The following is a 14,714-nucleotide window of genomic DNA, read 5'->3' on the forward strand; positions in this document are numbered from 1 at the left end:
ATGCATAATAATGAGCACTGACTACTCTGCCATCTTTCATTGAGTAGCCGGCGGATTTGAGAGAAGAAAACGACATGCTGGATTTTGTTTTTGCAACTGCTGCAGATTTTATGAGGCTTCTCCTCCCATGTTTGTCACTCTCAACAACTCCAGCCACAAACTGCCTGTCTGTTTACACAGCAGCACTGACAGCGAGTGCTCCGACATGCAGGCAAATATGAAAAATGAATGCAGGTCATTTTCAATTCGATTGGGTGGCTAGGCCTCAAATTTTCATACAAACTATTTTCTACTAGCTCTTATTTTGGAGACATTCCAGGTAAAAAAAAAACAGAAAAAGTGTCTCATTTTCCAGACTGGGGAGCTGAAAAATCTTTTCCATCAAATAAAAACTGTTTTCTTAACTTAAGTGACCTCGAAACGTGTTATTTATATCCAGTGCCACTGTGTGAACCCAGAGTTGAGTCAGTTGAATAAATTCTGAATGAGCTCTGTTTAAATACAGTCTAACGCAGGTCCCTCTCCACTGCTTCCAGGTTCTGGTTTTGACAAGAGCTCTGGTACTTGGGTATCCCTGTCCCGCGTGGCTGGTCTGTGCAACCGAGCCGTTTTCAAACCCGGAGCGGAGAACTTACCCATCCTGATGGTACACGCAGTCCACACACAGTCTGACACGCGCTACAGCACAAGTTTTCCAAATGTTCCACATCAAGCTGCAGGCTCATGAATTATCTTGACTCTCTACAGCAGTGGCACACAACCCATTTGGTTTAATGCAAGGCCATTATGAGCCGGCTTTTTTTTATGTGGATCAACTAATGCATGCACATAATTCATGAGACATGATTTTGCCTACTGCTTTGCCAGTAGGGTGAAGTTAACAACATAAGGGAAGCGTCAGGTGAGCTGTCGCTCAGAAAGAAGCCTTGTTAGAATAAGTATTTGATCCCTATAAGTTAAAGAAGTACGGCATAAATATGCAGGTACAATATGAAGACAAGAGTAGACTCTTTTGAACTTCTAAGACTTTTTGAACATTACTGGACTGAAAACGCTTTCATCCAACAGCCAATTTTCTTACTGCTTTCCCTCCAGCTAGTAAATAAAATTAATTTCAGAGAAGGATCAACACATCATGGTACCAATTTCAGTGTTTACAGCATTTATAGAAATGAAGCAACAAGAAAGTAAAAAAAAAAAAGAAAAAAAAAAGAAGTCAAATAAAATTCACCACATGCATTTTCTATCACTGATGTGGAATCTTGAGTCTTTTTCATGAACATATCTTGCTGTGTATTTTAGTAGTCTCTCTCTTTCTTGGCAGGTTTTTCTTGCTGTCATGTACTTTCTATATTCTAGTAATTGATTCTGGTCCTCAGAGGGTTACTAAGAGTTCTAGATGTTTTTTAATAAACCAACCAATGCTTCATTTCCACAAATATTACCTCTTATTGTTACTTTGCTGCTGCTTGTGACACTCAGTGATTTTTCACTTTAGCAGGTGGTAAATATCCACTGCACTGTAAAACAAATTTGTTTGATTTGCAGCTTCTCAACAAAACAGGAGTAATATCAATACCAATCAATGCTATTTTTATAAATATTATTTGTAACTTTAGCTGCAGTGTTACCTCATAAACCTTCACTCCAATTTAAAAAAATAAATAAATTTAGATATCGGACAGGGCTGCATAGTGGCGCAGCTGGTAGAGCTGTTGCCTTGCAGCAAGAAGGTTCTGGGTTCGATTCCCGGCCCCGGTCTTTCTGCATGGAGTTTGCATGTTCTCCCTGTGCATGCGTGGGTTTTCTCCGGGTACTCCGGTTTCCTCCCACAGTTCAAAAACATGACTGTCAGGTTACTTGGCCTCTCCAAATTGCCCCTAGGTGTGAGTGTGTGTGTGCATGGTTGTGTGTCCTGTGTGTCTCTGTGTTGCCCTGCGACAGACTGGCGACCTGTCCAGGGTGACCCCACCTCTTGCCCGGAACGTTAGCTGGAGAGGCACCAGCAACCCTCCCGACCCCACTAAGGGACAAGGGTGCAAGAAAATGGATGGATGGATGGATGGACAGATATCGGACAAAGAAAACAAGATTAGGAAACAGTTTTTCAATTGATGAGTTCAGTTATTAAGGTAATAATGTAGCACTTTGGCAATATGTAAAAACAAATGTAATTACAGTCTAACAACTGTATTTGGATTCTGTGACATCGGAGGGTTTCAAACATTTACAAAGTTATGCCATAACATCTGAGTCAGATTTAAGTCATGATTTATAACAAAACCTTCAGTTTTTGTCAGTGAGATGTTGACATGTTGAACTCTTGTTCTGCTCCGTGACCCAAGACCATTTAATGTAAAGTAACAAATTAATGACTAGACTTTTTCCTTTAGGGTTTTCTGGTAGTATACAGCATCCATGATTTCATCAATTTCATAAAATTTAAGACATGCGGCAATAATAAAACAGCCACATACCATCACAATACCACCACCATCACTGACTGTAGGAATAAAATAGTTTATGTGAAATGTTTTTCTTTTCTTATCTTGTTTTTTACCTGATGTAATACAATGTGCACATTCCAATAGTTTGTCAGTTTCTGTTCAGTTGGTAGATCACCTAGTTGTTTTGAGGAAACTTGAGGAAGGTTATCGGTGTCCTGTGTGAATTTATCCCATGGAGGCTGTTTTTTTTTTTCCAAGTCCTTTTCTTACTCTGAAACCATGAACTCTGACCTTACCTGAGGGAAGTGAGGCTTGCAGCACTTTAGATTTAGTTTGTTTTGGATTTCGAGACTGCTTAGCCTACTTTTTGTTTTCAGACAGTTTCTAATCGAGATTTCTTCTTTTTACTGATAAATGAAAACCAGAATTTGAAAACTGCTGCTTGTATTTATTCAGGTTTTCTTTGCTTGATATTAAAATGTGTTTAATGAACCAAAAACATTTAGATATGAGGGGGGGAAAAAAAGAAAGCAAATCTGTTGGAAGCAAATTCTTTTTCACACTACAACTTGTTTTTTTTATTTCTAACCACAAAACTTATTAAATATACACAGCCTATTCATGTATATTTCAGTGATACTCTGCTGTGGGTGCTAAAATACATGCCAGACAAATATCTGGACTCAAGAACCAAACAAGTATTTAAATCTGTTTCTACAGTAACAAACAACATCACTTTGGGCTGAATGGTTTCAGTGCCTTTACTGGTTTACGTCAACCTGAAAACTACTTCAGATCCATGTTACAGTGTCAGTTTAAATGTTTATTTTAGCAAACCACTGATCCTTCTGTGTTGTAACCTGAGTTTTGTTTAAAGACACATAAATAAAAGAGAGTTTGACTTGTTCCTTGAAGTTATCTCGCCTCTCATCTCAACCTGCAGAAGAGAATAAAAAAAAAAGAATTAATCTCAGAATTCTTTAAACTTTAATTTTCTGTGATCAAAAGTCAGAATATTCACCTGAGCTTTTTTAAATAATAATAATAATAAAAAAGCAAGTAACAAGGTAGAATTTCTACATGTTTAAATATACTGAGAGGTTGAATTATTCTAAAATTATCCGTAGGAGATACTGAGAAAAAAACATAAATATGCATGTTAGTTTGGAAGGCGCTTTCCTTGACAGACCAACAGTAAGAAAAGTACCTAACAGAAGTTTCATTTCACACTGACACGCTTAACCTCACGTGTAAACACACACAGAGAATCACTCAGTACGCCCTGAGAAATAACTCACCCACACCGACAAAGAAACACACACTGCTGAGTAGGTAAGTCAATATTATCCCAATGTTCTAACAGCCGCTTTCCTCCAGCCTGTGCTTCATTGACCTGAAGGAATTCTCAGTGTGGCTCGCAGTTATTGGATTACAACTTCTTCTGTGTGAGGACAAACGCCTCTGCTGAAGCCTGTCTGTCCCTGGTGGTGCCCGGCTTCCTCCCGGCGCAGAGTAACAGATGTGTCTCCTGACAGCAGTCAAACACAGCAGTGCAGGCGCCGGCACCGTTACTAAAACAAGTCCCCATCTGCACTTGTGAAGACAGAGAAATGGAATTTCCCTTGATCTATTTATTCATTCATGAAAAGGCACAAACAAGGACAAATCTCGCGGAGCGCTCGTCCTTGTTTCACGGCTGTTCATGAATGAATAAACAGAAACAAAGAGGAATTTCTTGTCCCCGTCGAGCTCCCTCTTGGGCTTTTGGGGCGTCAGGTCATCACTTTTGCTCTGATTTTAATAATCCGGCGTCAAGGATTGCTATTATCCTCCTGGAATTTTCATAAAAGCCGATACGAGTGGTTTATCAAAAGAGAGTTAGTTAAAAATTGGTGACAAAACTAATTCAACCTTGTCACAAAAGCACAAAAAAATTAAGCAAAATGAATCCATTAAGTGTTTTGTGAAGTAGCATGTATTGACATTTGTGTTTGTGTGACTCACTGCAGGGATGTTGGTGCAAGTAGATAACATTTATAATATTTCCTTAAAAAGAATAATTTTTGCAGGTCAGCTTTAGATGCACAGAAGTAACGATGTTACTCAGATTAATTTTAGCCTTGTGGAGATTGAACAGTCTATGGACGCTTGGTACTGCTGCTTGCCTCTACGGTTCCCTGCTGGTGTTTATAACATCTAAAATCTGAATGGAGAGGTGAAAGTAAAAATGATACTTGGGTTTTCAAAATTCTGTAAAGTACGGCAAGCATTTCTATTCAGCCCTCTTGTGTCAATAATTCATAAAGCTCACAAAAATTACATCTGTGAGTTTTCAGGTATGTCCAGACTAAAGCATTTAGATTTAATTTAACAATTTTAAGTCCAGCCACAGATTCTTAATTGGATTTAAGTCTGGAAGTTAGTTGCAGTAACTCTAAAGCACTAATAGGATCATTAACACCAACACGGTATTTAGCAGAAGCTAATGCTAAAGTAATGCTAACAGTAACTTTGATTCAAATTACATAATGCCTTTGAAAAACTGCACCACCAATTTAATGTTAACATAGTTTACCTGTTCTATCTGTAAAGCCTTTTGTATCAATGTTTATAACTTTTTTTCTCTACTGTCTTTTGCTTATTTCATTCCTGTATGCTTTTGCTTGAAATAAAGTTATTGGGGGTGAAGAGAAAACATTTAACTGCTGCGTAAAACAGTCTTCACGCACTTCAAAATAAGAGAATGAAACAGCTGAAAATCAAGACTTTAAACTTTATTCACCTGAAAAATTACTAAACGGGCAAGTAAATTAGCCTGTTGTATATACATTTTTGAAAAGATTAATTTATGGGAAGCTAATTGTCCTAAATGTTTTAAATGTTTTCACAATTAGCTAAAGCGCTAAATGAAAAAATTTGTCACTACTAACAGATTAAAAAGCGATAAAACGATAAAAATTTGAAATGATCTCCATGTGTTATTTTCCTTCCAAATCACAGTTACTGACTACTTTATGTTGGTATATTTTTGAAAAGAAAAACTCCAACTCCAAATAAAACATGTATACCTGTTTGTGGTCGTAACGTGTCAAAATGTGAAAATGTTAAAGGAGTGTACTTTAGCGAGGCATGACATTTGGAGGACAAAGAAAAACTGATGGGATTCCAATTCCTTCAGGTCACGACTGTTAATAACTCAGCTGTTTGTAATAATGATCTGACTCATTACTCAAGCAGCATTTATCCATCATCGGAACATATTAAATCCAAGCCTTTCTAATATCCAAAATATTAAAAACTGAGCTTGAGAGAGACATAAAATATCATACATTATGTTTTATCTGTGGACCTTTTTTAGTCAGTTTATTATTTTGTCTGCATTTTCAGAACTAGGTTTATTGTGAACATTTTGCTATATCTTTAAAAACAAAGCCTGTGGCCAAATCATTGTTGTCGATGTAGCTTCGCTGCCTGCATCGTTGATGAGAGCCATAATGGAAATGAGCAAAGTTTTCAAAGGTAGCTCATTTAAACCATTAAATAAGACACTATGGAAAGTTTCCCTCCGCCGCTTTGCCACAAACACAAACCGTGAGTCATTTTTTAATATGCGGATATGAGTGACTGCGCTAATGTGATCCTGTGTGTTCCCCCAGAGGGACACAGTGGGGGACGCGTCAGAGTCAGCCCTGCTGAAATGCATCGAGGTGTGTTCAGGCAGTGTTCGTGACATGAGAGCCAGAAATCCCAAAGTGGCTGAGATCCCCTTCAACTCCACCAACAAGTACCAGGTAAACATCAACGGCGAGTCGAGGATTTCTGCTGGGAAATCCCGTTGGCAGTTTGTCACTTTGGACTTTGCATTGTATTTAAATTTTAGGTAAATTGAGAACACATTCATGTCATTTTGTGTAACCTCTAAACTTTAAAACACATATTTAAGGTCCTCCTCCACCAAACATACCCCAACTCTTTAAAAGTTATTAAAATTGGTCCCTTGCAGATACTATTATTTATTTTTCAGGTACATTAAATGTAGAGAGACTAATCCTGTCTTTTGCGAAAACTTATTTGTTTGCATTTGTAAGACTTCCATAGGTATTTCTGAAATGTAAATTTTTGAAAATATTTTCCAAATGCTTACAAGTTTAAAAAAATTGTGAAATGTGGGTTTGTATGGAAGAGAATTTTTGAAAAAAGAAAAGAAGAATTCTGACTTTGATCTCAAAACTCTGAGATTCTGACAACTAAAAGTGTCAGATATCTGACAATTATAAGAAAAAAGTCAAATTGAGAATAAAGTCAGAATTCTGACATTAAAATCCATTTCTGATATCCTGATAATCCTGAGAAAATTGTTTAGATTTTGAAATGAGAATTCTGAGTAAAAAAGTCAAATTCTTCTTTTCTTTTTCGGTGGCCTTAATCCTTCATCCGAGTGCAGATACAGATGAAAATTAATACAAAGGAAAATTATCCAAAAAGTAAGAAAAGCAATGCAACTTTGCTCAAATCAAAGTGCTGCAGACGGACAATACAACCTGAGAAGTTAATTGATTATTTTCAGTCGCGTCTCATCAGGGTTGTTTTATAACTAACACGCTCTTGGGTTATTAGTTGCTTATTTCAAACAGGAGCCCATTGCAGTCTTTATATATGGCAGAAAGCCTCACTGAGATCCGTCCTGGCTGAAGTTTATTGTCTTAATTCGGTGTGAACGATTCCCTCAGGAATCACACAACTTGCAAAAATGATGAGAAAGAAACTCTGTTCCCTGGAAGACCATCCCTTCATTTTCTATCCAGACTTGTTAGTACAGGCTTATTTTACATTAAAATATAAAAACTTATCTTATTAGTAATCAACCAAGTACCTTCTTTAAACCTGCACAGCGGTAGTTTTAAAAATTTTATATTTCAAAACATATGAAACAAAAAATGAAATCAAATGCTTTACTTTAAAAGAAATCACTTCAGTTTATTCAAAAACATTAATCTCTTGTGATTGTTTTTGCAGTATAATGCATTTATTCACTTCTTAAAACAAAATGAGTTTTTTTATGTCTATTTTAACGAAGATTAGAACAAGTTTGACCAGATACCCAATTATGTGACATGTTAAATTCAAGCAAGGTAGCAAATAGTCAATAATATGTTGAATAAAGTAAACACAATGACTTTTTTATGTTTTGCTCAAGGGCATGGTAGCAATTACAGCTCGTGGATTTGTCTGTCACTGCACCAATAACCAGAGCACTAGAAGATCTGAGCCGGCGTGTGAACAGCAGCGATGTCTTACCAAAGGAAGGACTTCCTGCATGCTTTATTACACCTGTTGTCAGGCTGCAGATAAGACGTGTTAGGAAGGAGCAAAATCTGTTGTGACTCAGATACAAATGATCTGGGGGACTGTGCGGTGGGTCCTGTTGGAGAAAAGGTAATAGGAAGGTATATCACAACAACGCATGTGAGAGTCTGATTGAACAGACGCAGCGTGAACAGAGGAGACTTTCAATGTTCGTTCTGTCAAGTCAGCTTCAATGTCACTTTCATTTAAATCAGGTGGAAGACTGCGACACCAGCTCCCCAACAGGAAAAGGGAGATGATGTCTGACTAGAGCTGTTTCTCTCTGAAACATCACATCGTTATCCTTATCTTTCCTTAAGCTCTCCATCCACGAAGTGGAGGACAATCCCTCTGGTCATCTTCTGGTGATGAAGGGAGCGCCGGAGAGAATCCTGGACAGGTTTGCTTACCAATAATTTAATAGTAATGGAAATAGTGTTTTGTTTACCATTTCGTTGTGCATGGCAGATACTTGATCATTTTCATTTCTTGTGTAGGTGAACAAAAAAATGAAAGAATTCTTGTAAAAATGCACCTTCATATATAGAAGTCACTGGAGCTTTAAGCTTCCGGTGTTGTCTGAACGTATTAAAACAAGGCCAGGCGGCTCCTCTGTTGAATACAGCGACACGGTCCTTCATCAACATTGGCACACACTCCACAGTTTTTTCAGATTTAATCTTACACACACCATCCGGGCCGCTGTAAAGTGTCACAGCAGCAACAGATGTAAATTAATCTGCTGGTGGAAGTGATCCACAGCAAATGCAACACGCCCTCATACTAAAGTGAAATATCACCCCACCTCCTACAGCTTGGGCTGCACAGGTCCAACCAGCAGCTGTCTGTCACTAATCTAAGACTAAATAATGATACCAATCTTCATAAATGAGTTTATCATATCACATTGAATTATTGTTATGCTACAGAGTTTTTTAAAACTCGTTCGAATTAAAAGTTTAAACCAAATTTACGCACAAAGTAATGAGAAATTAGTTTGCGTATAAGGCTACCCCTTAAGATATTTACTAATTATTATCCAAACATTATATCTATTGATTTGATCAGTTAGTGGTGAGGTGACCATTAAATAAACAGTTTTACTTTTCTGTCTTTTTTGCATTACATTTTAACTAATTCATGGTCAATTAACCATTATCCTAATGTTTGCTATCCAACAACATATGTTCTGACTAAATGGCCAAAAGTAATAACTAGCAATTACATTAAATCTAATCAAGCAGTAGGTAATTAACTGTTAACTTAACAATGTCTATCTAATTAATTATCACCATGCCATACTCCAGAGGTCTTCTGCTATTTGAGCCCCCTCTAAAAATGTTTATAACTGCTTATTTTGATTATTCAAATACTGAATATACATTAATATGCATTAATATGCACAAAAGGCAAATGCAAATTCACAGTATGTCAAGTATTAAGTAAATGAATAGATCAATAAAATAAATCTTTCAATAATTTACTTAATGGACAGTTTATTTGTTATATGATATTAAATAATTAAAATGCAGACTTATATATGTTCCAGTGTGTCCAGATGCATAAAAAGCATTGAAATCACATTTGATTGAAGTTTCACAAACTGGGACGTAAACCAGTGGAGTTCAGCAGATCAGCGACTTTGTTGGGCGAGTTTGACAAAAAAAAAATTATTTCATAGTGAAGCTGCAGGAACAGAAACCATAAAATAATTAAATACACATTTAATTATTTATCTGCACCGGCTATTACAAGTTTGAATTCTAACAGTTTAATGACGTATTTAATAAATCAACTCCCTATTGAATAAATTATCAGAACTTTTAATTAAACATTTATTTCATGTTGCATTTAAGTAGCCATGTGTTACTTAGTTCTGTCCCTTCTTGGAAACTTCACTGTCAGGTAGCATCGAATCTGGATATTTCAGCTTACCAAGTTACAATAACGCTCTATTAGAAATAAAAACTGAGAATAGTGACGTTTTTACACAAAACAAATCTTCCAGTAGTTAAACCATAAATACTGAACTGTGGATAGATGGGCTCCACTGTATTAGCTATTTAAATAATGCAAAGTATTGGTGGCAATTAACTAATCAAGTATAATAATTAGCTATTTCACACATTGTTGTCAAGATTTCGTTATTAGGTGACATATCTCTGACATTTTTATTCTTATATAATAACAAAAAAAGATTGCATACTATAAATTGTGTGTTTTTTATATAGTGTTTTAGAATGTTAAAAAAACTCAGAATCATAATTTCTGAAGGTGTACATTCCTATTCTTTTGGGCTGCACAGTGGCGCAGTTGGTAGAGCTGTTGCCTTGCAGCAAGAAGGCTCTGGGTTCGATTCCCGGCCCCAGTCTTTCTGCATGGAGTTKKCATGTTCTCCCTGTGCATGCATGGGTTTTCTCCGGGTACTCCGGTTTCCTCCCACAGTCCAAAAACATGACTGTCAAGTTAATTGGCCTCTCCAAATCTCCCTAGGTGTGAGTGTGTGTGCATGGTTGTGTGTCCTGTGTGTCTCTGTGTTGACCTGCGACAGACTGGCGACCTGTCCAGGGTGACCCCGCCTCTCGCACGGAACGTTGGCTGGAGAGGCACCAGCACCTCCCGACCAAAATAAGGGACGAGGGTGTAAAGAAAATGGATGGACATTCCTATTTTAATGCCGTCTGAAAAATAGTTGACACATTTTTCCCAACTGGACTTTTCTGTACGTGGGAGTGGCGCTAAGTCTGCCATTAAATGTTGCAGGTGCAGCACCATCCTGATGCACGGCCAGGAGGAACCGCTTGATGAAAACTGGAGAGATGCCTTCCAGAACGCCTACCTGGAGCTGGGCGGACTGGGAGAGAGAGTGCTGGGTGTGTGTGCCGCACGGCATTAGGGGATGTGTGTCTGGTAATAGGTGGAGAGGAGCAGCAGTTGGACACAGCACTTACTTTTTATTATCTTCTTGGTAAACAGGGTAGTTTGCTGAAAATGTCCCCATAAAAGTGCAGACTTCTATCCTTGCAACAAAGAAAATGGCACTGCAGTCTGGCACAGAAAGGCAGCAGGAAACAGGACAAAAATGACCTGCGTTTCTTAAACTTCCTTCCAGATTCGTTTGTGAAATGATTTTTTTTGCAGATTTACTAGGAAGTGTTGGAAGAGCTGCGCTAGACATTGGGTTATGCAAGTCAACCCGGGTCAAATTCAAGTCTAAGATTTAACGTAATGCTGTAAAATTATATTTTCTCTTGTAAAATGTCAGACACCTTTTTGGGTAAAAAGTCATTACCTTAACTGTCTCCAGCATGTTCTCTGCTCTGACTCAGTAAATGTCAGCATTTTGACAGCAGAGGAAAAACCTTGGCGTATCTTTTAAAAAGTGCCATAGGTAATAATTATGTGCTATCATCATTTTGTAAGAGTAGATGTCACCGCAGCTGAATGTGGAGCGTTGCCTCTTTTAGAGCAAGACTCAGGGAATCGTAAATTATTGTGTCTTGGTAATACCTGGGGTGACGATGATCATGGGTTGTGTGTTTCAAGACAAAAAAAATAAATACAAAATGTTTTGGCTTCACATCAGAACCAATTTGTTTCGCCTTGATGTTTTGGAGAAATGAGATGATAATTGGAAAAGATTGTATTTTAAAAATCATAGTCTTTTCTAATACAAATGGGCAACTTTACAACTTTCACTTCCACAGCAGAAATTTACTTTTTTTTTCGTTTGCTTTGTAAAGAAATGTAAATAATTTATGTTAAAAATGAGGATTTGATGTTATCAATAAGACCTGCTTTTTGAAAGTAGAGGTCATTGTAGATTGGAGAGAGACGTCTCATCATCATGGTTGGTTGGTTTCCACCTGTGGGTGGGTCAGATGATGAAACATGATTTGTTAAAGTTTGAGGAAATTGGTCTTTAGAATAAGCAGAGAACAGACTGGAACTTATGGTGCTTTCAACTCTCCATACTTTCACATTCATTTAAGACGTTTTTTGCCAAATGACTGAAGGAAATCATTGCCTTTTCTAATCTATGCAATGACAAGAGCTTGTAAAAGTGCCAAAAAAAGATTGTTCAGTCTTTTTCATTTCCAATTTAATTTTGGAAATGTAGACTTGATCCTTCAGGTAGATTTTTTTTTTGTATTGATCATAAAACCAGTGTTAATATTGGTAATTTTCTTAGCGCTTCTGGAGAAAATAAGAGTGAAGGCAGCCATAAAAATCTTCTTCTTTACAGGAAGACTTTTTTTTTTTTTTTTAAAGAGCTGCAGTAAATTCAGTCCATGATGTGCAATCAGCTCCCTGATCCCCCTTCTCCTGCAGGATTCTGCCACTTGAATCTGTCTCCATCCCAGTTTCCTCGAGGATTCACCTTCGACTGCGACGACACAAACTTCCCCACGGAGCAGCTCTGCTTTCTGGGTCTCATCTCCATGATTGATCCGCCGCGTGCCGCTGTGCCCGACGCTGTGGGTAAATGCCGCTCCGCTGGCATCAAGGTAATTGGTTGCACAGTTTTCAGCTGTCATTGTTGTTCCTGCGAAGCCCTTTCCTGTGGCTTTAGATATCAAGCTTTTTAGAAAGGAATACTGCACATCAAATGTCTTTTCACATCACAGCGTGTACTTCAAATGACAAGAGATCGCCTCCAGGGCCACGATCGATGATGACCTGTGGACAAACAAAGTTCGTTGTATAGAAAAAGCTCATGCCATAACAGTGGCATTAAAACGCTTTTGCCCATTTTTCCTTCTTTAGAGAACAAGCCATAGGAAAAAAATCTTAGTTTTATGGGGGCAATGAGTGAGATAAGGTTTAGAAATTACAAAATAACCAAATATGTATTTTCTCATGTACAAATTAAAAGCATGAAAGGTAATAAAGAAAAGGAATAATTTTATTACGAAAGCAGTTTGTGAAAATCTCTATCTGGTAAAGTGCAGATTAATGGCATTTTTAATCAGCAGAAAATACACACAGAGGAAATGCTTTGTGAGAAAAATAATAAGCTCGGCCAAAGGAAGGTTAACAAACTGCCAGCAGAGATAGAAATTGGATAACGAGCAGAAAAAGCTGTTCTAATTCAAGGCAACAACTACAGATGCGGAAAAGGGATTTCACATATTTAATTTTAGGTGCTTATCGTGCTTCCTCTCGATAATGAATTTTTGAAAGACACACGATAATTGTCTTAAAAAATACTAACTGGAGGCAGAAGAATGTGAAGGTGAAAGTAGCTGGAGTTCATTCAGCAAAAGAGTTTTAACCTTTATTGTAAAATGTCAGCTTTGTACTGACTGAGGCTTTTTAAAAATATGGTTAGTCCTGTGTCTGTTCATGGTTCTAAATAAATATGCACATGTGATTCATTTACTTTCCAGATGTTATGAGTAAAAGTTAAAATAATTCTCATGTAAGTTTAGTATGTAGTAAACTGTTTTTGCTGTGCAGGAATAATTGCAACTCAACATTTGGGGTAAAAGGTCATTAGTCTTGCAACATTTCCTTTTCACTGCAGGTTCTTCAACAACATTTCCATCACACTGGAGTCCAAACAATAATTAGACCAATTAAAATGTTACTTTTATTCTCCTGGAGTCACTTTCTTTTTAGAGAACAGCTGAAATCACACTGGGTAAACCCAAAACTATAACTAAGTATTTCTGAATCTACCAGCTTGACCTCTGCAGAGTTCAATGACCAAAAGCCCCATTTGTTCTGCTTGATGGATTTGTTTCTTGTTGTTTTTGCATTATATTAATCATTACATTTAATAGCATCGTTCTTTTTTAGTGTAAGCACATCTGTGTAAAATATTGTCCATGTTATGATGCAGCTCAGCCATGCTGCTGTGACACATGACACCCATATGATGATCCAGAGCAGTAAGATTCCCGATTTATGGGGCTTTCTGTCTTTAAACAGGTCATCATGGTAACCGGGGACCACCCCATCACAGCCAAGGCCATTGCCAAAGGGGTGGGCATCATCTCTGAGGGCAACGAGACGGTTGAGGACATCGCTGAGAGACTGAACATCCCTCTGAGCCAGGTTAACCCCAGGTGTGTCTGTGTGTCAGGGCAGGTTGTGGTTGCGTGCTCAAGCGTCGAGGGGCAACCCGCTGTGAGATTGTTTGAGCCGCTCAGGATGTGAGCAGCGGACTGTCCCCGGGATGTGTGTCCAGGACGGAGTGTGTGCTCAAAGAACCGGCCGGCAAATATTATCATTCAAGAGTCAGATGGGAAGACTCTTCAAGTTAGATGCTAGTAAGCTGGATTGAAAAAAATCTGGTTTTGTTTATATGAGTGGGAGAAAAAAACTAATTCGGGGGACAAAAGTGAAACTTGTCAATCTCAGGCTGTATAGACATGCATTTGATGTGGAAACAATGTTAAAATGACAATAAAGTTGATTAAAAGACTCCTGCAGAGAGGTCTATATGGTCTGTCAAGAAAATAATTATAACACTGAGCTCCTTGTCTTATTCCTTTGGTTTTTGTACAAAGAAGGGATTAAACTAAGTAATTATGAAATGTTAATGAAAATGGGGGCGTTTTGTTCTATAGGAATCGTTTTGATTTATGTGGGAGAGAAACTTCTACATGTTTTTGTCAGGACTGGGATATAAACTGAACACACACACATCTACTCTTACTGGAAGACTAGACATTACAGAAAATATTTCAAGTTATGAAACTGAAAATCAAATTTGTAATTAAGTTTTTACCTTATTATAAATGTTTACTGTATGTAGCCTGCTGTATAGTGTTAAGCATTATTAATGGTAATTCTTTTTGATTCCTTCATCAGCCAGGAAATAAACACTAAGTTCTGGCTGCGATGCAGGCATTCTGCTTTTGAAATGACTAAATGCTTTAAGGAGAAGTATTGTGTGTTTTCCAACCACATGGT

At 37.6% G+C, this 14,714-nt stretch overlaps 1 protein-coding gene across 1 annotated transcript in view; it reads left to right on the forward strand.

Moving 5' to 3' along the window:
• atp1a2a (ATPase Na+/K+ transporting subunit alpha 2a) overlaps positions 1 to 14,714 on the forward strand; it is a 61,258-nt gene that overhangs the window by 26,704 nt on the left and 19,840 nt on the right. The window contains exons 10-15 of the mRNA XM_008433966.1: positions 537 to 646; positions 6,104 to 6,238; positions 8,114 to 8,193; positions 10,557 to 10,666; positions 12,126 to 12,301; positions 13,728 to 13,864. Coding sequence (XP_008432188.1) covers positions 537 to 646; positions 6,104 to 6,238; positions 8,114 to 8,193; positions 10,557 to 10,666; positions 12,126 to 12,301; positions 13,728 to 13,864 — 748 coding nt within the window. The remainder of the gene's footprint in view (positions 1 to 536; positions 647 to 6,103; positions 6,239 to 8,113; positions 8,194 to 10,556; positions 10,667 to 12,125; positions 12,302 to 13,727; positions 13,865 to 14,714) is intronic.

Source organism: Poecilia reticulata, linkage group LG17 (assembly GCF_000633615.1).
Source record: "Poecilia reticulata strain Guanapo linkage group LG17, Guppy_female_1.0+MT, whole genome shotgun sequence".
NCBI classification, from domain to species: domain Eukaryota; kingdom Metazoa; phylum Chordata; class Actinopteri; order Cyprinodontiformes; family Poeciliidae; genus Poecilia; species Poecilia reticulata.